This window comes from Trachurus trachurus (genome assembly GCF_905171665.1).
Source record: "Trachurus trachurus genome assembly, chromosome: 6".
In the NCBI taxonomy this organism is placed as follows: domain Eukaryota; kingdom Metazoa; phylum Chordata; class Actinopteri; order Carangiformes; family Carangidae; genus Trachurus; species Trachurus trachurus.
The window spans coordinates 34,479-56,821 of NC_139897.1; the positions used below are offsets into that span (position 1 = coordinate 34,479).

General features: G+C 41.1%; 1 protein-coding gene across 3 annotated transcripts; it reads left to right on the forward strand.

Moving 5' to 3' along the window:
* Positions 1 to 3: 3 nt before the first annotated feature.
* On the forward strand, positions 4 to 22,024 carry LOC310987818 (AMP deaminase 3-like). Of its 3 annotated transcripts, XM_083974252.1 has the most exons (16): positions 4 to 151; positions 4,169 to 4,242; positions 9,166 to 9,388; positions 9,559 to 9,736; positions 10,645 to 10,810; positions 12,299 to 12,518; positions 13,607 to 13,736; positions 14,754 to 14,948; positions 15,204 to 15,335; positions 16,793 to 16,956; positions 17,670 to 17,796; positions 17,984 to 18,147; positions 19,176 to 19,296; positions 19,718 to 19,891; positions 20,039 to 20,149; positions 21,289 to 22,024. In XM_083974252.1, the coding sequence occupies exons 2-16, from the start codon at positions 4,185 to 4,187 to the stop codon at positions 21,463 to 21,465; spliced, it is 2,340 nt and encodes a 779-aa protein (XP_083830378.1). In that variant the 5' UTR covers positions 4 to 151; positions 4,169 to 4,184; the 3' UTR covers positions 21,466 to 22,024. The 3 variants fall into 3 exon arrangements, with proteins under 3 accessions (XP_083830378.1, XP_083830379.1, XP_083830380.1); XM_083974253.1 differs by lacking the exons at positions 4 to 151; positions 4,169 to 4,242 and adding an exon at positions 5,519 to 5,831; XM_083974254.1 differs by lacking the exons at positions 4 to 151; positions 4,169 to 4,242 and adding an exon at positions 5,519 to 5,673.
* Positions 22,025 to 22,343: the final 319 nt, after the last annotated feature.

Sequence of the window (22,343 nt, forward strand, 5' to 3'; positions counted from 1 at the left end):
TGGACTTGTTCAGGCTGGCAGTGCAAGAGTAAAGTGTCTGCACTGACTCTACAAGTGTCTGCTCTGACACAACTCGTCTTCTGTCCCGTGACACCTTATAAGGGAAGCTACAGTCCCAAGAGTGTTAACATTGTGCACCATCCTGCAAACAGTAAGTACACATAGCTTTGTGTGTTTTTTACTCCTATCTTCTTGCGCACCTCTATTTATAGTCAGGCTGGCATTATCCTTTACACCACTCTTGCTGGTTTTTGTTCTTTTATTGCACGGTGGTACTTGTTGACAGAAATGTTCACTCATGTTTCTCTTCAGATCGTCTAAATATTTCACCCCTTTCTACTTGTTCATGGCATAGAACTGCTGGATTAAGCTCATGTAATACCTGTGGCAGCAAAAAAAAAATGGTAGTACAACATTAACTTGATTTAAAGTATCTATCCTACCATAATTTGGGAGAAAATGCTTATTCTTATCTGTTCTGTTAACATGACAATAATCGTCCCTTGAGCTATGAGAATATTTTTGTTGTAGGAAAATCTAGATGTGTTTTTGTTTGTCCCAGTGTTCATTTTTCTGACACAGAGTGTGACCCTCTTGGCTCCTTTCAAGTAAATACATATTGGACCAAATTATGTGTAGCCTATGCTACATTCTTTGCATTCATGTGTTGTTGTAACCTCTGCCACAGCTGATTGCACAACCTGGCCAAGTTCAGTGACGGTTGACATCTTCTTGCATAAATCCCCTTTCCAGAGGATCGTTTGTGCTTTTGTTTGCTTTAAACAGAACAGTACACCTTTCCTCATCATCCTAGAAAGCCTGGGTCACACGTTTGTTTTGTCATATCCTGCAAAACCCCTTGAAGGCATTTCAGCCTTTGATAAAGTTGTTTGCATTGACACACCCTAATGGTGTTGGACATTATTTTTTTGGCTAGTACGGTGCACATAGAACAAAAGGCACTCGACTACACCCATGTTAAGTCTCATGAAAAACCTGTTGACAGTGTAGCAGCAACTCCCACAGAGTACTTTAGAAGGTGCTGAAGTGTCTCCAGTCTCTCTCATATGGCCATGATCACACACAAGAGAAGACAAGAGAAGACACATGCAGCCACCGTCACATTTCTAATGGAGTACATCAATTACATTTATAAAATACCATCATTTCCTACCAGCTGTTTTTACTTTTAGACTATGGTTTCTGCTCATGGCTGTTTATTGTAAAAGTTTTGTTTTGGAAAAATCAATTTGGCTTTTATTTTGCTTAGGGAGTCACTTAAAATACTTGCAAAAGAAGAAGAACAGCCTCTTTGGCTCTCATCAGACTGGAGGCATATTCCATTTGTTTCTAAAATCAGATATCAGAGTGGATTTGGACCATTTGCATGGGTCAACGTGCATATATCTGCATGGGTTAGCCATAGGGCCATAGGCATAGCCACGTCAGTGGCATGGCTTTCAAATAGATTCCTTCCAGCTTTGACAGTAGCATAAAGAGGCAGCAGACAAAAACTAGATTCTCTGATAGAAACATATTGTTGTGCAAACTTTACACCTATAAACCAGTTCAAATGTACTAAAACATAAGTACAACTGCAGTAGAAATAAAATCAAATGCATTTTAATGCATGTTTACATGTTGAATAAAAGATAAACTCTAATAACAAATGTAAATACTGACAACACTTGTACACTTACTTCAACTCAGATTAAAACACATTTTATATTGTATATGTCCCTGCCACAATACATTCCATTGCAGTGTTTCACCAAAAATGCAACAAGCCTCAACGTGCCTTTTAAAGAAAAGTTCACTTGTTCACATCAAAACTGACCAGAGACTGTGTTTTATATACTGTAAAAGGACTGCTCAAAGTATTCAAGACGACTTGTGTTGTCTGTGTTCTCATCAACTACTGTACATTCATGTTTACATTACATGTCTGTGGCTTGGTATGGCTACAACATCCTCATCTCATAAGGGACTTTTAAACACAGGCTAAAGCCCAGTATTAAACCCTCACACAGTACCACACCTACAGCTGCCACTTGAAAAACTTTTACATCAGGAACATTTGAATATCTAAATATACACAACAATTCACATTGTGGCTGACAATGCACTGACACTCAACACTGTTAAGTGGAGCAAAGAGGTACTAGTCTGTGACTCACTGTTGCAATGTTTGCGTGTGATAATCTGTAACAAGAAAACAGGAAATTCCAAAACCAACATAGCGTCTACTGTGAAACTCTCTTTATCAGCTGCCAGCCTGTGCTATGTGACTCTCACAAGTGTTGTATACTTCCTCACACAAATGACATTTGTATCCACAACACAACAGCAAGGTTTGTATATCAAATGCATCAGGTGCATTCTCATTACTCACATTATAAATAGAGCAGGTCTAACAATCAATAACCATGGCCTTAAAGAATAAATGGCCAGTGCTCTGTGCTACTGTGTCTACTCATAATCTTGTTCTTTCTAGTTTACCTCTCAGAATTATTGACCATGAAATGAACTTCTGTTTTCCATGGGTTCAGACAGTACCTCTGTGCTCCTCTTGCTCTCCTCTGCAGTGCAGATGATAGAGCATTGTGTGCTCCTAGACCAACTTTAAAACAAATTTGGCGTCTCTGGCCTGACCCCTAAATGACCCCTGCATTGGGATCACTTTGTAGTCAGTGGATGTAGTGGGTGAATGTACATAGAACCTGTTGATCATTTGTTTGGTTTGAATGTGTCATTTTGGCCCTGTTGCAATTTAGACCTCACAGTTAAACCAACACCTCATAGGGACTTATCTGATCGACTTCATATTAGGTCGGTCTAAAAAAAGGTTTTCATCTAGGATTTTCTATAAAAATTCTAGTATCAATCAGAATCAGAGAATATATGTGCAAGTTTTGCATACTAGCATTGTGGCAACTTTACTCTGCAGCATAGCATCACAAAATAATCTCACTTACACTTCCTACCTGCATGAAATAAATCTGTTATTTGAAAATCACTTGGTTGTGTTCTGCCCCACTAGTTTGCATGTTCTCCCAATGTGTGTGTAGGTTCTCCCACAGTCCAAACACATGACCAGTGGGTTGATTGGAGACTCTAATTCATCCTTAGGTGTAGATGTGAGTGTGTGTGTGTGTGTGTGTGTGTGTGTGTGTGTGTGTGTGTGTGTGTGTGTGTGTGTGTGTGTGTGTGTGTGTGTGTGTGTGTGTGTGTGTGTGTGTTAGGGGTTGCACGACTTCAGATTTTTTAAAGTAGACTTTAATGTTATGAAAGTCGAGTCGACGTCGACTAGTCGCTGATGACGTCATTCATATTTTTCCCATCATAAATCACAGGAGGAGGGAAAAGCTTTGCAACAATCTGTAGCTTTTCACTGACAGACGCTCATGCACAGAAATGAGTCCACAGAACAGCAGCTTTATAAACAACAAGCTGTAAATCAGTTTGTTTTTTTGTAGCCTACAAGTGCAAAAGATAAATACTGTAGCTACTGTCCGTTAAACAATTAGGGAGGAAAATGACTACAGGCCTCGTCACCATCACAGTCCTGCTCACTCACAGTTTCACTCACAGTTTTTGTTTTTCCTGGTTGGTTGTTGCTGTTGTTGGTTGTTGTTGTTGTGCGCGACGTAAAGCTGTCGATATGAGCGGAGTTTTATTTTATTTTTTTAATTGCCGGCAGCCTGGACACACTGGCCGCGGAAGCGCTGTGCGCGTCCTCACGGGCGTCTCGCAGGCAGCAGTTTCTCCTGCTCTCTCTCTCCGCGCCGGTCAAACCTCGACCCGTCTGTAGCTACTCGGTTTTCCACACACACAGGTCTGTCTCTAGCGCTGTATGTATGGATGTGTGTCTTGTGTGCAGACGCAACTGACAAATATTTAGCCTATAGACGGACAAACTTAATCATCATTTATTTTATTTTGAAAATTGACCGGATTAGTCGATTAGTCGACTAGTCTGTGCAACCCCTAGTGTGTGTGTGTGCGTGCGTGCGTGCGTGCGTGCGTGTGTGTTGTCAGCTCTATGCCCAGGCAACCTGTCCATACTAGAAAAGATGCTGGCTATCAGGTATCACTCTGCACATGGTTGACGTCTGTTGGTGCAATCCAACTCTAAATACTGTACTGACTGAAGCTGTGTGTCTTCTAGGTGAACAAAGATCAAAATGAGGAGAAGGGACATCCCCCTCTGTAAGCAGCAGTCTACACCATGCCTTGGGAAAGGTGAGTGACACCTGAGCTACATTCGTGTAGAACAACATACAGTACTAACGATGTCAATAAAATAATACAAGCACAACTCCAACTTCCACTTATTCAAATTTAAGTGTATGCCACAGCCCCTTTCATATCTGCTGACACAATTGGTAAATCAAAGAGACACAATTCCAGCACTATGAATAGTACGGGGCAAGTATTAAACTATATAACATTCTTGTTACACTGGCTTGTAATGGTGCTAAATGCTGAGAGAGTCATCTATTGGTAACATATCACGAGGAGCTACAATGACTGCACAGTGCCATGTTCCAGTCCAGATCAAAGTGGTATACTATAGTCTGCACTCTGCAGCCATTTGCACGTAAGAGTCACACAAGTTTTAGCTTCTAAATGAGTAGGCCTGTAATGAAACCAAAGGTATCTTTGTTTTTGGCTTTTATGCCTTTAATTGATAGTACAGAGAGACAGGAAATGGGAAGACAGAGAGAGGGGGAATGACACGCAGCAAAGGGCCACCGGTGGAATTGAACTGGGGCAGCTGCAGCGAGGTCTATAGCCTCTGTATATGGGGTGCCTGTTCTATCCACTGAGCTATACAACACTCCAAACCCAAGGTTTCTGCATTAATCCACTAGACGTAAAAGCCTGGACCAGTCTTCTTGACAATGATTTTGCACCATTCATACTGACTTAACCAAGCCAAACTCTGTAGCTAAAGGATCGGCACTACTGTGGGAGGGTGAGAGTTGTGGTTAGCACTTCCCTCAGAGCTTTACAAATACCATTCTGTGGAAGACGGTCTGGTTTCAGTTCCAGTCATGATGGAGGAACTTAATCATGGAGGATAGAAGAAGAGTTCAGAATAATACACTCCCTATCCCTGCTTTGTGCCATGCACATGTGAACATGAAATAACACCATTACAAAACAACTTTAAATGGATTTCATATTGTTGTGCAGGAAACACAGCAGCTGTAACTGAATACACCTCTATTAGGAACTATGAGCTATGGTAAATATTTTAATTCTTGCAAACTAGACACCCAAATAACAGTCTTATAAAAGAAATAGTTAACATTTAGTAAATGTGTTTTTTTAGGTCAGTAGTTAAAGCCACATTCCACATGTACAGTACCTTGCCATAGCATTTCATGTTAGCGGCCAGTTGTGACATACCAGCTTGGATTAGCAGCCCCTGTTGCCATGACACTCTCAACACCCTAAAATAGAGATAGAGAGGGACACTCAAGACAGCAACAACTAGCAGCTGCATTATACATACAGGCAGCAGACCACATAAACAGCAGAGCGAGCTGGACTGTGGCAGTCAGAGTGAAAACACAGCAGAGGCGCATCGCATATACAAGACAGATAAAGACACCAGAGCAACGGACATTCCTGACCGCATCAAGAGCTTTCAGCTACACTTACCAAGTAAGACTCAACATCGAGTGGCAGACATATGAAAAAAAGTGGAGCCAAAACTATTAACTAGAGAGTCTAGAAGAGACAGAAGCAAACACATGAAAGCTGAAACACTTGATTCAACAGGCAGAGACTGAGAGAGACAATCATGGCTCACATCACAGAAGGTAAGAGACAGATGGAGCTGGCTCCGTGATTATAAAACTGTGTAGTTACACTGGGATTCAGTGTAGAGACAATTAACATTCAAGCACTAAGGTGGAAGGATCTGATGGAAAATACACTTTCTGAATCAACGTTTAGTACACCGAAATGGCACAAGGAAAACATGTGTGGAATTATTATTAAAAGTGAGGATTGTGAATTCCTGAGGTAAATGTGTGAAATGTAAAGCTACATAGAAGGTATTTTTCTTTCATCAGCATATTAATTGGATTTATTAGATATGTTGAAATACTTTCCCAGCATTCCCAGACTGCTTAATGTAGGTCAGGTTTTCTATAGATGGGACATGTAGGTCAAGGTCATCCTCCAGGACGCTCAGCTGTTCCAGTTGAGGTTGTACATGTACTGACAGGCTTGTTTGGAATGACAGCTTCCGAAATGTAGCAGCCAAGGGACAGACAGCATGCTGTGCCCATGTGAGGTCAAGTGTTAATGGTGTCATCTGTGAAAGTGCCGCTATCACTTTTCACTTTTCAGATAGATAGAGTTAGATGTAAAACCACTCTGCTATGTGATACTGGATGATACTGCACAATCTGTCTTCTGCCTGTTGACTCAACCACCACAGGGACTGATGCTGGAACTGGCCTATACTGACTGCAACATTGATATTATTAGTAGCAGTGATGACATGCTGGTCAGAAGGGACAGACAGACTTCACCACTATTGATAGGATGTTGGATAGCAACAGTAGTTTTCACAGAAAGGAGATTCAGCAAGCAGGAAGAGCTATTTAAAAACCAACGCTAGTGTCCTTCATCTGGTCTGATCGACGTATGAATTCACAGGGTTTAAAGTTTAAAAATAGGTTTCCTCTCATTGGTATGTGAGGGAATCAGGTCAATACAAATAAATATGACGACGTTCCCACCAAACGGTCTTGAGAACTCATACCAGCCTTCTAACAACAAAGATAACAACTTTCCATTTAGAGTGAAATATAAACAAATCGGATCCTGTGAACTATCAGGCTACATATCTGCAGGAATGTTATGTTATTGCCAATTTACTGTGTATACATTTGTACTTAAAGTGATACATCACCCAAAATTCAAATTTCACTCATTATCTACTCACTCTCATGTCAACTAAGAGCTGTGAGAATTTTCAGAGTCCTCCGTTCCTTCTCTGAGTTACGGGGGGGTCCGTGCAGCAGTATTTGTCCATATACTGTAATGGTTGTCAATGGATACCAACTTTCTTCGTCCAAAAAGACACACCAAAAAACATCCAAATACCTCCATGCTGCTCGTATGTAATGTCCGTCTTGTATTGAAGCCACGACATGAGAAATTGTTCTGAAAAAAATTAAATAAGTCTATATTTTAAGCTTGTTTGTAGCGGAAGCTCCCAGTGTCTCGGTTCACTGCTCTTCCTGTGTCAGTGCAAATCTCGCGTGATTTGCATTGACTGGCGGAACAATTTCTCATGTTGGGGCTTCAATACAAGAGGGACATTACACACGAGCAGTATGGAGGTATTTGGATGTTTTTTGGTGTGTCTTTTTGGACGAAGAAAGTTGGTATCCATTGACAACCATTATATGGACAAATACTGCTGCGCGGACCCTTTAATGATGATTTTATGCACATTTTGCAAAACCACTGACAAATAAATCAAATTGTAAAGAGAAGTAGTTTTGAACAACTTAAAACATTATGGGAAAAACACAGCAAGAGTGATAACCAACAATATCAACTGTCAACTTAGCCCCTAAAAATAAAGCCTCCCTATGTCAGTCCTTAATGCAGATACATTGAGTCATCTGTTACATACAGTAGGATTGGATTTTCATGATGTTATACTGCAACCAAACTATAACCTGACTATAATTAGCCATGTAGCAACAGCCAAATAACAGACTGTGGAAAAAAAGATCCCGTCATGTTTTTGGTTTTCTCTGTGTTGATACCATTCCTCAAGCTGTGTGAGGGCAACCCGGTGTCCCCCTGGGGGGTGGAGAGGTCACACTGCCCAGGATTACTGGGAACTCAGTTGACTGTGTTTACTCTAACGTGCCTGACACACTGGCAGAAAACATGGCCAGCAGTGAAACACAAGTCAGCCACTCAAGACATGTTTACTGATGTGAGTTCAGATGACACTTTGCAAAACGTGCCAAGTTCATCCCCCACACACACTCCCACTCACCCCAAACCCAACACCTCATACACACACACGACCGCAAACTCAAATTTGCAGGCCTCATATTCTCATATTTATCTTTCTGTTATTTATATTCGTGGCTACCCTAAGATAATATTATTTCTTCTTCGAGTGCTGCCATATATATCACGTTTACAAGATGAAATATAACGTGTTAGCAAGTTGTCAGATTCCAAAACCACATAAAAACTGTTATCACTGTAAACTGAAGTCCAGCCCACAATCACAACATAAAACCACATCAGTTCAGTCGGATAGCAACTGCTGTGAAGAACTGGTTATCTAGTTACCACAACTTCACAGTATCACAAAGCAACAACATGTCCATTTGCAGTCCCAAGGTGGCCTCCAACCAACTGCAATTAGCTTTTAACCTTCCTCTTGTCAGCTTTCTGCTTCCATCTCTTGTGTTAGAGTCGGTTTTGACCGAGTCTTAGAACACACTAGAAATGTTATCATCCCATTTGTTTCTTATCTCTTGGTTATGTTGTTAGTCTTCCTTATCCATGAAAAGACTGGTTTTGCACATGATTTCAGTTTTAACTCTTATTATTGTTCTTATCGTTATGACCAGAGCATTTAAGAACTTTGTGATTTTTTTTATTTTGTTTAAATATAGATAAAGTCAAAAAGCCTTAATGCAATAAACAAATTTATGTGGTACTTTTATGCATTAAAAACCAAATAACGGGTCACTGCTGACCCTAACACAAGAGGAAGGTTAAGTTCACCGGCTATAATTAGGTGACTCCATCTTTTCTCACAGAACAGACCAATGAAGGAGATATCATGTTTATAAAAGAAAAAAAATTAGAATAAAAAGCACGAACAAACAAATCACAAGCACCTGACGAATGAATATAATGCTGATGAGTGGGAACACTCGTTTGTACACAAAACCTTGCATAGATAAATTAAAAGAAAGCCAAAGGCTGTAAGAGCTTACCATTTTTCCCCAAGTTATGAATGAAAAGACCCTCAATGGCTCTGAAAAATGAAACTTGAAATTTGTTTGGGAATTATTCTGTCTGTCTGTGCATTCCATGGGCATAAGCAATCACGATAAAGTAACAACTCACAAAAAGCCAAATCTTTCCTAACTCTCACAGATATGCCGCGGCTTTTCCCAAGAATCTCAATGAGCGAAGTGGACGAGAGGGTACGGCTCATAGCAGAGAAGGTTTATGCCTCAGCACTGAGGGAGGAAGACACCAAGGATGCCATGGCACTGTTCACCGTGCCGGAGGACTGTCCCATCGGTCTGCACGAGGACAGGGAGAGAGCCCTGCAGAAGGAGCTGGCTGAACAGCACTCTCAGGAGTCTGCTAAGAAGTAAGAAATAGAAATGTTTTTGTATTGTATTGTATTGTATTGTTTTCTTCTCCAAACAACAGATTAGACTCTGGAGTGTTTGCACTGGATCTTGGACAGATATGCGATATTTCGTTTGAGAGCAGAGAGAGTAAAGAGAATAACATTCAACCTGTCTTGTGTCTCATCAGGAAGAAGAGTTTCAAGCTGAAGCGTTCACAGTCAGTATCTTTACAGATACCCATGGGTGTTGACTGGGCCATGTGTGGGGTTTCCCCAGTGCTCTCCCCTACCACACCTGAGCCTCATCTCCCAGAGAGCTTCCCCGATTTTCAGAGAGTTACCATCAGCGGGGACTACTGTGCAGGGGTAAACACTGCAAAAACTCAAAATCTTTCCAAGAATATTTGTCTTATTTCTTGTCAAAATGTCTAATTTCTAGTCAAAACTAAACTCTTTTCACTAAACTAATTAACTTGTTTTTAGATCATTTTCACTTGTTTCAAACTAGTTTTTATTTGAAATAAATAGAAAAATCTGCCAGTGAAAGCAAGTTTTTTGAGCTTGTAATAAGAAAGAAAAACTATCAGATTTTTCTACTTAATTCAAGTGAAAATATGCTTGAAATAAGTTAAAAGTGTCTAAAAACAAGCTACTTTTTAATGTGATGATTCTTAATTTAAAGGGACAACGAGGAGTTTCTATTCGGTTATAAAAAAGTCTCACGTTAATGTGGATGAATCTCCGCTACCCACACTTGTTAATGGGCCCATTTTCGATAAATATATCGTTCTGTCTCTATCGTTATTTTGTTATTATTAGTGGTGGCGGAAATGCTGGTCGAGCCGACCAGCGTTTTTTACTTTCGGTTTCGCAACGAGTCATGAGAATAACGCAGCTGAATCGCCGTTTATGGTCGGAACTACGACGGTATGTGAACCTCTTTGAACCTCTGACTTTAATTCTTGATGAATGAAAACATGAGTCTGTCTTGCGCCGGTCAAAAGAATTTTACGGTGCGCGCGGAGGCTCATAAATGTAGTGTGAAAACGCTTCGCTTTTCCAAAACTCCTCGTTGTCCCTTTAAGTATAATGGGATTGTTTTGAGAAATAAGACAAATATTCTTGGTAAGATTTTGAGTTTTTGCATGCACCATGAACAGGCTAGAGGAGAGGCATCACGCTCTCTGACTATTCTAAAAAAGATGATTACTTGGAGAAGAAAACTACAAAGACTTGTAAAGTTGAGAATGAAAATGTTTCTATGACATTTCCAGATCACAGTGGAGGATTATGAGCAGGCAGCCAAGAGTCTCTTCACTGCACTGTTCATCAGAGAGAAGTATTCCAGGCTGGCTTACCACCGCTTCCCAAGGACCATAGCCCAATTCCTCCGCAGCGCTGAAAATGAAAAGTGGCGGGAGGAGGATGAGATCTTGCCAGGTAGGAGAAAATACTCATGTAAATACTACACTGCAGATTCTCTTTATACTCTTTACTTATACATGCCTAATCAGAGGGCATGTACTGGCATGCTGGTCTGTAGCCGTTTCTCCAGCGCCACATTCCACCTTTATTTAAGGAACTAAAACCTGGAGGAGGTTTATTTGGCACATCCATGTTTAAACAAACTATTCAGACCGAGAGCAGACACAGACAAGCATCTACAATAAAAGAGACTGGTTAAATACCTATAACTCCCGTAGTTACAGGCAGTTCAAAAGTGTCCAGAGCAGGATTGCAGGAAGAAAACTACACTACAGCACTACAACAAACAACACTAGAACATTTCCTTGCAGAAATGTTGAGAGTGCCCTGTGTTGATATATAATTTGCTGGGTAGCGAACCAAAGTTTGACACAGTAGATAAAAATGATAAAAAGTACTGCAACATTTGTTTGATTTGCATGACTTCTCCTTTAGTTTGTAGTTGGTAATGATGACGCTAAATGTCTATCAACTGTTCCCTATGACTATTTTTGATACCTCTCTTCATGTATCAGGGGCCAAGGTCAGTCACACTATTTCTGACTGCAGATAGAGACAGGCTTCCAGAGGCTTCTGCTGAGTACAAACCAGCAAACAGCCACAAAGAACAGAGAAGGACACGTTCTCTTAGAAGAGTGAATCTATACACTGCTAACATCTAACCAACACACTTACTGTGTTTAGATAATTTAGTTTAGTTAATACTTCTTGCAACAGTTAATAACAAAGTGATCATTTGTATTTGATTCATAAAGTTGTATGCTAAATTGTAAGTTCTAATTTTATTACGACAAATCGGTCAGTATAGAAAAAAATGACCATTTATCATTTCACAGTTAAATTAAAGCAGAAGTGAGTGATATATTTGTGTTAATATAAGTCTTAAATAGTTATATCTTCCGACAGCAATCACTTACATAGAGTGTTTGGACTGAAACACGGGTCTGTCAGTCACTCTGCTCTGCTCTGAGCCGAAGAGAAAACATTTATCGTATCCTACAGTTTTTATCCAATGAGGAGAGAGAACGGCATGCAGGGCTGTGTGTGCAGCCAAGGAACGCCGTGAATGTGGTGACGTAGCGACGAGGACTGTTATGGTGCGTTCAAGGAAACTCGTATTTTTCCGACCGTGAAGTGGTACCAGTTCGATCTGGTACGAGTTCACCGGTCGGAAGTTACGAGTGGCCGTTATAGTGACTTTCACCGGTAAAACAGGTCGGAAAAACACGAGTGGGTTGCCTGAAACGCTACAAAGTCGTAAGTTGTGACTTGAAGCTGTAATTTACGATTTCAAAAGCCTGCCTGGAACGCAGCATCGTCTTTCTCCAGGAACAAATATGTCAACAAAAGATTAGGAGTCCTTTCAAGAACAACATCAGGTCTTGTATGGCATGTTAAGCATTCTCTGTGATTATTCTGATTATTTACTCTCATTGCCTGTAGACATCTGGCCTTGCCCCCATGAAGGGGAGGACCCATACACCTTAGAGGGTATTCCTGAGAACCTGAACTACGAGCTGCAGATGATGGACGGCATAGTTCATGTTTATGACAGTGCAGAAGCCCTGAAAGAGAACAAACCCCACGGCCTCCCTTACCCCGACCTGGAGACCTTCGCCATAGACCTGAGTCATGTCCTTGCTATGATCGCTGACGGCCCAACGTGAGTGCACAAATGTCTTGAATAATCTATTTACAGCAGAACAAATGTACATTTTACACAGTTTTTTAATTTTACGGCGAGACACTACAGGCAATAACACTGTTTTTTCATGCACTGATCAATTTTGAGATTTTGGGCTATTTTTCATCTATTCTCTCAGAAAAGTCAATAGAAATGGTAGAACATCCACATTAAGGAGGTTATTTTACTTAATTTTGTCTCTTTTGTTGGTAGATTTCTCCTAAATTCACCAACATGCTACTGTGACATACTGTGCTGTGCTTGTTGTCTGACCCATGTCATGTCCGGTATCATTGTAAAGCTCTCTCTCTCCTGAACAATGATGTAGGCTCCAAAAATTGTCATTTCCTTTTTGTCAGCAACAAATTGTAAAAGTATGATTTACATAAACAATCTATGGAATTTTACAGTACAAGTCTTTAAAGGCTGTTTTCTCAAAATTAGTTTTTCCTCAGACTCTGAGCCTGAAATCTCCACTTCAGCAGCACGTACAGACACCAAACCTTCCAGTTTTATTCCTGCCTATATTCTGAAGGTTTTTACAGAGGGGATTGTTGATATATCATTCAAAGCCTGATTTATACAACATTATATTCCTAAAAACATGGCAAAATTGGATTTTAGGGCTGGTGACAGTATTTTCTCATTTACAAAGTGATAAAAAGAGATATCCAAAATCCCCTCTGTAAAAACTTCTGACTCTAATATGTCAACAAAATAAAACAAGAATTTTGAAAGGGGCTTTATCCATTTTTCAGATTTCAGTTCTGGAAATGTATGCACATTAGCGCATATTTCATCAGCTATTGCCTCATTTACATATTTAAACATAAAATTTGACCAAACTTGCAATACAAAAAATATTTGATCTTAATGTAAGTGATAAACTTGGGAAGTTTCATGGTGATTTCTGTTATTTAAAATGGTTACCCTTTTCACCTGTAGTGAATTTGTTACATCTACAGTATGCGTAGAGGATAGTGAAAGTCACCATAGTGGGCCCAGAAAGTAGTTCCTAAGTATGATGCATCTGCTATTTTTTGCCAATCTGTCGTGTTCCCTCACAGGAAGACCTACTGCCACAGACGGCTGAACTTCTTGGCCTCTAAGTTCTACCTGCATGAGATGATGAATGAAATGGCTGAGCTGAAAGAGCTGAAAGGTGTTCCACACAGAGACTTCTACAACGTCAGAAAGGTCCGTTTTTAGCATCTAGCTACATATCAACTAACTTACAGTGATCACTATAGAGAGAGATTCTCCCTTCTCTTCTATTTTCATGCAAATAACTTTCATGTAATGAATATGTAAATGTCAATTAGATTAGAAACAGACAGTAATAAAAAAAAATGCTCTATTGTCCTTTCCTACTCCAAGCCTAGTCTGAATGGTTGGGGTCAAAACATTACACTCCACTCATGTAACACACATGCTTCTGGGAGAGAGTGCAGAGGGTTATTATTGTTCTGTAAATGTCTTAAAACATGATTTGGAGGGAAAATTCACTGAAAACACAGAGGTGAAGATACACACATAGCGTATGAGTGTACAGAGCAGGCACATAGCACCTTGCACTCGGCTCCAACAGATAAGGTAGAAGAAAGCCTATAAGCAGATGACTGTAGCTAGAAAGTTTGTCTTGGTTAAAGGTGTACAGAAAAGAAAATTGAATTTGAGCCCACTCTGGATCATAAAATTAATGTAATAACTCATCTTTCAGACGTTGTAGGCCAAACTTTGTGCAAAATTCTATTTTTGAGTAAATCCGGGATGAAAGTGTGTATTTTTTTTTCACATTGGATAATGCAGGCGCACGGATTATACGTCAGCCTGTACACGATTCATCAGCCACTGATATTGGATCCGTAATCCGTCATTCAATGTCTGAGACAACACACACACACGGAGCTCGGTCTCGCCCCAAGCTTTGAATATCCCGCCCGCTCAATAACGACCAATCAAATTCGTTTTCCTCACTCGGGTAAACTCGTGTTGCAGCTCGTGACAACTCGGCGCGACAAACAGGACAAACGGCCATTTCTGTACACCTTTAAGTCTTCTGTTCCAATCCTTCCTCAGTCTGAGCACTTGGACTGAGTGGCTGTTTGACTACAGATGTTTTTCCTAATTTCTTGGCTTCACTCAAAATGAACTAAGTTTATGTACTTACTTTAACTCCTCCAATAAAATCTGTTTCTTTTCTGTCAAACACAGGTGGACACACATATACACGCTGCTGCCTGCATGAACCAGAAGCATCTGCTGAAATTTATAAAGACCTCGTACCAGACAGAGGCAGACCGGGTGGTTTTGGAGAAAGGCAGTCAGAAGATCACTCTCAAAGAAGTCTTCGACAACCTTCACATGGACCCTTACGATCTGACCGTCGACTCGTTGGATGTGCACGCTGTAAGAACTTACTTATTATAAAGACAAGATCCTTGAGGCAAATACATCAGACATAATCACTATGACTTTTACAGCATGTTTCACTTACAAGTACGGATGCTCATGCATTTCATTTGGTGTTGCATAATCATTGTCTGTGTTTCATGCCACATCTTGTAAACATGTAATATGAAAACAAGCAATTGACATTTCCTGGAATGAGAATGTGATCATCTGTGCATAAGATTCACCCTCTCTCATGCATCTCTCTCCTAGGGAAGACAAACATTTCACCGGTTTGACAAGTTCAACTCCAAATACAACCCAGTGGGAGCCAGCGAGCTGCGAGAGATTTATTTGAAAACAGACAACTACATCAAAGGAGAATACTTTGCACGGCTCGTCAAGGTGTAGTATGGAACAATATCATATCTGCTTGTGCTGAAATTGGGCAGAGCAAGATAAAGCAGTAAAGCAGTGGTTCCCAACCTTTTTTGGCTCGTGACCCCATTTTGACATCACAAATTTCTAGCGACCGCGTCAATCAAGATGCGCCAGCTCAGATATTTTTATATGCTGCATTTTATTTGAACTCGATTTATATTCGAGAAAGTGAAAGTATAGAATACAGTTGTTTAAGATTGTGTGTGGCGTTTTTAATCATAATTTCAAAAAGAGTAATAATGAGTTTAAAAAATATTTTTATATTTAATTATATTAATATTTAGTCATTTCAGGCGACCCCATTTGAATTCCAAGCGACCCCTCGTAGGGTCCCGACCCCAAGGTTGAAAAACACTGCAGTAAATGGACCTCAGTGCAGTGCAACATTGACTGTCAATACAAAACCAAAGGTTTTGATTCAGTAAACAGAAAAGGGGGCACCAAGTCTCTGTCTCTCAATTTGATTTGTATAGCCCATTTTTATAAACAGTTTGTCTCAAAGCCTCTGCCCTTTGACCCTCACATCCACTAAGGAAAAATTCCCAGAAACCCTTTTAACAGGGAAAAATTGAGAAACCTCAGGGTGAGCAACAGAGGAGGGATCCCTCACCCAGGACAGGCAGACGTGTTGTTATAGACAAGAAAACAGTTTATAACACAGAATATGGAAAACATAGAAATGTTAACAAGAGCTGATGGAGGCAGCTTCTGGTGGAAGGAACGGCAGATAGAGCAGGCCAGCTTCAAGGGAGTACCTGATGACAGACTGGTTCATGAGAAGGGAGGGCAGGCCGGTTAAACAGCGTTGGGAAGGGAGGAAGGGGGGCGATGCAGGCAGCGGTTGGTGCAGAGAGATGGAGCTCTCGTGGATCTGTGGAAACAGAGAGGGTGGGAGACACCAAGGCCAAAGTGCAACAGATAAAGATAATGACAGTTCAATAAAGATAATGACAGTTCTTACTAACTAAAAACAGGGGTTGATTTATGTGTGGGGCCAAGTAATAAAAAAGTGGAGAGCTTTACTGACATTATGTCTGGAGCGGCAAAGATCTGTGTCCGGTGCAGGCTGTGTAACAATCCACTATTGTCTTGCAAAGCTTAGTCATCCCATCCAACAACACTTGCAGTCTTTTGAGAGGGCCCAGCAGGTGTGTAGTGTACACTGTGTACACTGTTGCAAAAGAAGCAGAACAGGCTTTTTTGCTTGTTGTCTTTCATGTATTCTATTTCAAATAGAATCTCTTCCTCCTCCCTTCGTGTCTATACTGTGATGTTTCTGTGCAGATGACAGTGCACTTGTTTGTTGGTATTTAAAGCGGTACAAACTTGACACATGTTATCTGTCCAGTGAGTGATTGCAAACATTTACTTCTGCTCTATCAGGAAACACCCTAGACTTCCTGTGGTCTGTTGTTTTTCAGGAGGTCGCTAAGGAACTGGAGGACAGTAAATACCAGCACGCTGAGCCTCGACTGTCCATTTACGGCCGCTCGACCAGCGAGTGGGAGAATCTAGCAACCTGGTTCATCCAGCACAAGGTCCACTCACCCAACATGAGATGGATGATCCAAGTCCCCAGGATCTAGTAAGTGCAGTGCCTTCGGATGGCAACTATGAGACCACAAAGAGGGATTTCTAACAATCAGACAAACACGCTCCTAGTAACACAAAAGAGACTGGGTCTGTTTGTTCCATTTCTACAAACAGTTTGTCTCAAAGGTCTTTACACAGCATCATAACAACATCCTCTGACCTCAGACCCTCACATCCACTGAGGAAAAACTCCCAAGAGACAGAGGAGGGATCCCTCACCCAGGATGGGCAGACATGCAATAGATGTTGTATACAGACAAGAAAACAGTTTATAACACAGAATATGCAAAAACATAGAAATGTTAACAAGAGTTGATGAAGGCAGCTTCTGGTGGGAGGAAAGACAGGCCAGCTTAATGGGGGTAGTGGATGGCAGACTGGTTCATGAGAAGCAGTGGCAAAAAAAAAAGGCATTTGAAAAAGGAACATGGTCCCAACTGTACAACTATGATATAGCCATGCCCATGAACATAAACAGTGTTATGTTGTTTCCTCTTTTAAACATGAAGTGATAAAACCCCAGTTGTTCCATTTTCCTGTCACTAAATCTTGAGTAGATTAATTCTAATGTCAGTGTTGCCACAACTCTTGAACTGAGAAGAAAGCAAGGGTTTCATTCAACATGCACTCAAATAACATTACTCACTAAACCAATACTAAACTATTGTGGGTAGATGAGTTGATTTGATTCCTCTTTTCTTGCAGTGACATTTTCAGGTCAAAGAAATTAGTGCCACACTTTGCCAAGATGCTGGAGAACATTTTCCTCCCCCTCTTCGAGGCGACAGTCAACCCACAGAAGCACAAAGCTTTGCATGTTTTCTTAAAATATGTAAGTATCTATATGATTAGTTAAATTTGTAACAAAGGGGAAACATGGTAGAATGTATTAACAGTAGAAGACAAACTGAAGCTGCATCTTGCAAACTGCATGGTGCAATGATGTTGAAACATATAGATAGTTGTGTAACATTTGTTTTGCAAATATGCTGATATTCTCTCTCTGTGTTGTTCTGAAGGTGACAGGGTTTGACAGTGTGGACGATGAATCCAAACACAGTGACCACATGTTCTCTTACAAAAGCCCAAAGCCTGAGGCGTGGATCACAGACGACAACCCCCCCTACACCTACTACCTCTTCTACATGTATGCCAACATCATGGTGCTAAACAACCTGCGCAAGTAAGTCCTACATGTCCGTGCATGAAACATCTGTGTGGGGGAATGCATGATGGGTTCACACCTGCACATCTATTGCACTTTTAATAAAACTTAAAATAAATAGCAGAAAAGTTTTTTGCTGAGGTGCAAAAAAAAAATCAATGATCAATGTATCAGTAAAAAGTGTGGGCCATAAAGGCCGATGGAGAGATATCTGTCAAACAATACATTTGGCAACAGTGTAATAAAATAGAATAGACTTTTATTGTCCCCATAAGGAACAATAGAAGTCTTGGAGTCAAGTGCCCTCACATATTTGAATAAATAAATAGCAGCCAGCCAAACGAGTTACAAGGTTTAAAAAAAGTTTAAAAGCACAGTAACTTTTGCTGACTCTTTGTGAACAGGAATAGCTTAAAGGGACATTGTGTAACTTCTCCTGTTGTCTATTTACGAAAATCGATTATTTCGTTCAAAACTGTGTTTTTCATTAATCAGTAATCACCCCCATCAACAAACTGAAGTGTTCCAGTAAGCTCTGAATTTGCCGTTCATATCATTCATATATACATGGAGCGGGTAAGGAAGGTAGGAAAGGTAGGAAACCACGGAAACTCAGCGGAGACACCGGAGCTGTCGGCTCAGGTCGAGGTGGCGTCTGTGAAAAGTCACCGTGGTAACGCAGTGAGGAGGAATGGAGCGTTACACTGATGCTGCATTCACCTGCAGTCGGGCAGACGGCCGTCGGTAACAAACCAGATGTCATTTTAGTCACAGAAGTCCAGAGAAAGCCGGTAAAACGTGGGTCAGGTAAACAATACGACATCGCCATGACAACATATTGTCACGTGTATTGTTTTGCCTCGTGCTGACGGACCACTTGTTTACATAGAGGCTTGTTTATGCCGTTACATGCAGCGGCTGTCTGCCCAATTTCACATGAATGCAGCATGAGAAATACGATTGATGGGACTGGGAGTAATTTCTACACAATGTACCTTTAAAAGAAATGAGTCTCATGAAATCCTTCATTTCTGTCCGACCCCCAGGGAACGAGGACTGAACACTTTCCAGTTTCGTCCCCACTGTGGTGAGGCTGGCTCCATCACCCACCTGGTCACTGCCTTCCTCACAGCCGACAACATCTCCCACGGACTCAACCTCAAAAAGGTGCAATTCACCTCATTACCAGGGTTTGATTATACACAACAGAAGCTGATAGCATGACTAGTTTTGTTTTTAAAATACGCTCAAGCTGAGAAGCGAGCAGTGCTCTGTCATGTCACAACTAATGCAGTTTCTGCTTGAAGATACAGATGACAAAAGGCACAAACAACTCTAAAGCCTACCTCCACACAGAACAAGAATTTCAGGTTCAAGCCTTCATCCTCACTCAGGCACTTCAGCCAAGACAAACTTAGGACATAGGACTCTGCTCTATGAATTCCTGCAGCTGTGCCTTATTTCCATGATCTGATGTATCTACTACACTGTTCTCCTGAATGTGTTCTGTTGCCTAAGGTAGGTAATATATATATATACATATAGCAATACTCATATTTCTGCCGTGTTATCCCCTCCACCTCCCCAGAGTCCAGTGCTACAGTACCTGTACTACCTGGCCCAGGTCCCGATCGCCATGTCCCCACTGAGCAACAACAGCCTGTTCCTGCAGTACTCCAAGAACCCGCTACGAGAATTCCTACAGAAAGGCCTGTGTGTGTCGCTGTCTACTGACGACCCCATGCAGTTCCACTACACCAAGGTAACAGAAACTCACTCATGGTGAAATAACTTTAGCTAAAAAACGTCTGTTCTCTCAGTGAAACTCATTTGATACCAGATTCCAAAATCACAGCCCATAATGTGTTGGTTCCATCTCATCATGAATGTTTCTCTGAACCCTTTTCAGGAGGCTCTGATGGAGGAGTACGCCATCGCAGGCCAGCTGTGGAAGCTGAGCACCTGTGATTTGTGTGAGATAGCCAGGAACAGTGTGCTGCAGAGTGGACTGTCCCACCAGGTACAGTACAGTGGAATACTTTTGCTCCATCAGTTGCATAACTGTAGATTTCAGGGGAGTGACGATAAACAATTCTGCCCACACATTTCCTGTTACACCTCTCTCCATGCCCTGTAGAGTTTGGTGAGACTAGCTTTTTAAAACTTGCACTAGAAAAATCCAATGTTTCAACTGACAACTGGACCATTCAGGTTTGTTGGTTAAGCTACAGGCCACTTACTGTATATGCTGTAAATCCATCACCTTAAAGGGACATTGTGTAACGCATCCTGTTATCTATTCACGAAAATCGATTATTTGGTTCAAAAGTATGTTTTTCATTCATCAATAATCCCCCCATCAACAAACTGAAGTGTTCCTTTCAGCTCTGAATGAGCCGTTCATATCATTCATATCTCCATGGAGCGGGTAAGCTCGGTGCTGCTGCCATGTGGTGTCTCCATGTTTTTACCTTCAGTGGCAGCGTGACGGTAGGAAACCACGGAAACTCAGCGGAGACACCGGAGCTGTCGGCTCAGGTCGAGGTGGCGTCTGTGAAAAGTCACCGCGGTAACGCAGTGAGGAGGAATGGAGCGTTACACTGATGCTGCATTCACCTGCAGTCGGGCAGACGGCCGTCGCTAACAAACCAGATGTCATTTTAGTCACAGAAGTCCAGAGAAAGCCAGTAAAACGTGGGTCAGGTAAACAATACGACATCGCCATGACAACATATTGTCACGTGTATTGTTTTGCCTCGTGCTGACGGACCACTTGTTTACATAGAGGCTTGTTTATGCCGTTACATGCAGCGGCTGTCGTCCGTCTGCCGTCTGCCCAATTTCACGTGAATGCAGCATGAAAAATACGATTGAGTTGCTTCTGATATACAACCGCAACGGAGTAATTCCTACACAATGTACCTGTAATGAGTAAATTGCTGGTCAGATGACAGAGAGGACATTACACTGTGCCCATGGGTATTATAATGTAATATATATATTATATAGAGAAAAGAATATTCAGTCATTCTGTAAGCTGACCAAATATTTGGATAGCTTGTCCACTGAGAGAAAGGTAAACAATTCTACTACACTATTGTGTATAAAAAAGGCTCCCACTGCACTCTGTAATCCACATTTTATTACTTGATTACACAGGAGAAGAAACACTTCATTGGATCCAACTACCTACAGGATGGACCAGACGGCAACGACATTCGGCGAACAAACGTGGCACAAATCCGCATGGCCTACCGCCACGAGACTTTGTGCAATGAGCTCAGTTTTCTAGTGGATGCAGTGAAGACGGAGGTTGGCCCTACCTCACCTGAGTGACCGTCTACACAAGCACAAACTGCATGGAAATGTCCTCAGGGATGAATGGGGCATTGGTTATAAAGTTTATACATTTTTCCCCACATTTTTTTGTTTTTTTTGGAAGATGAGAGAAACAGTTAGAGAGAAATCTGGAGAGAGAGCAGGGGGACAACATGCAGCAAAGGGCCGATCACAAGTCAGACTCGAACCTGGGCCGCTGCGGTCGGAACTGAGACCACGTGGTCCATTCTTCCTACATTTACTGATAAATCTTCCTGACCCAGATTTGAAAAAAAGTTCTTACTGTTTTATTTTGACCTTGACGCAGACATTTGGAGTGATCGGCTTAATGTAGCATGAAAAGAAAACTTGATCTTAAGACACTGTGTGCCTTGTTAATTGAAAAAAGGTTTATTTTCTTGTGAATGTTGTCCTATTTGTGGATTTTTACACATTTTTTCTCACGAAGCAGGATATCTAGGAATATGTTTCCCAAAATGATCATGTAGAAAAGATTTTGACATTCTGTAGGTGAGTAGGAGGTCGGGCCACTATTCAGAGATAGTTGCAAGTGTAACCTTATTATTTTTCTGAGAACACTGATGTCAAATCAGTATCACAAACGCCCATCAAAGACTTATTATTACTTACTATTTTCTTTTTGTCATTTCATAGTTTTTGATATGTAAAATAAAGATTGCAAAACAGTCCACGATGTTGTTATGTGACTCATTTGTTAATGACGATGAGGTTATATTTTGAACAAACTGGATTATTTGGGCCTGTCAGCCCTGGGTTAAGAGCATAGTATTTGGGTCTACATAATTTGTTGAAACAAATTCATACTCTTAAAGACCTTAACCATTATAGTTTATATTTCTCATGGTAACTTTCTG

Bases quoted from the DNA above. Each gene is read 5' to 3' on its own strand.
- LOC310987818 (XM_083974252.1), top strand. From the start codon at position 4,185: ATGAGGAGAAGGGACATCCCCCTCTGTAAGCAGCAGTCTACACCATGC. The intron at 13,737-14,753 runs GTCCGTTTTTAG...TGTCAAACACAG, and splicing joins ACTTCTACAACGTCAGAAAG to GTGGACACACATATACACGC. The intron at 18,148-19,175 runs GTAAGTCCTACA...TCCGACCCCCAG, and splicing joins GTGCTAAACAACCTGCGCAA to GGAACGAGGACTGAACACTT.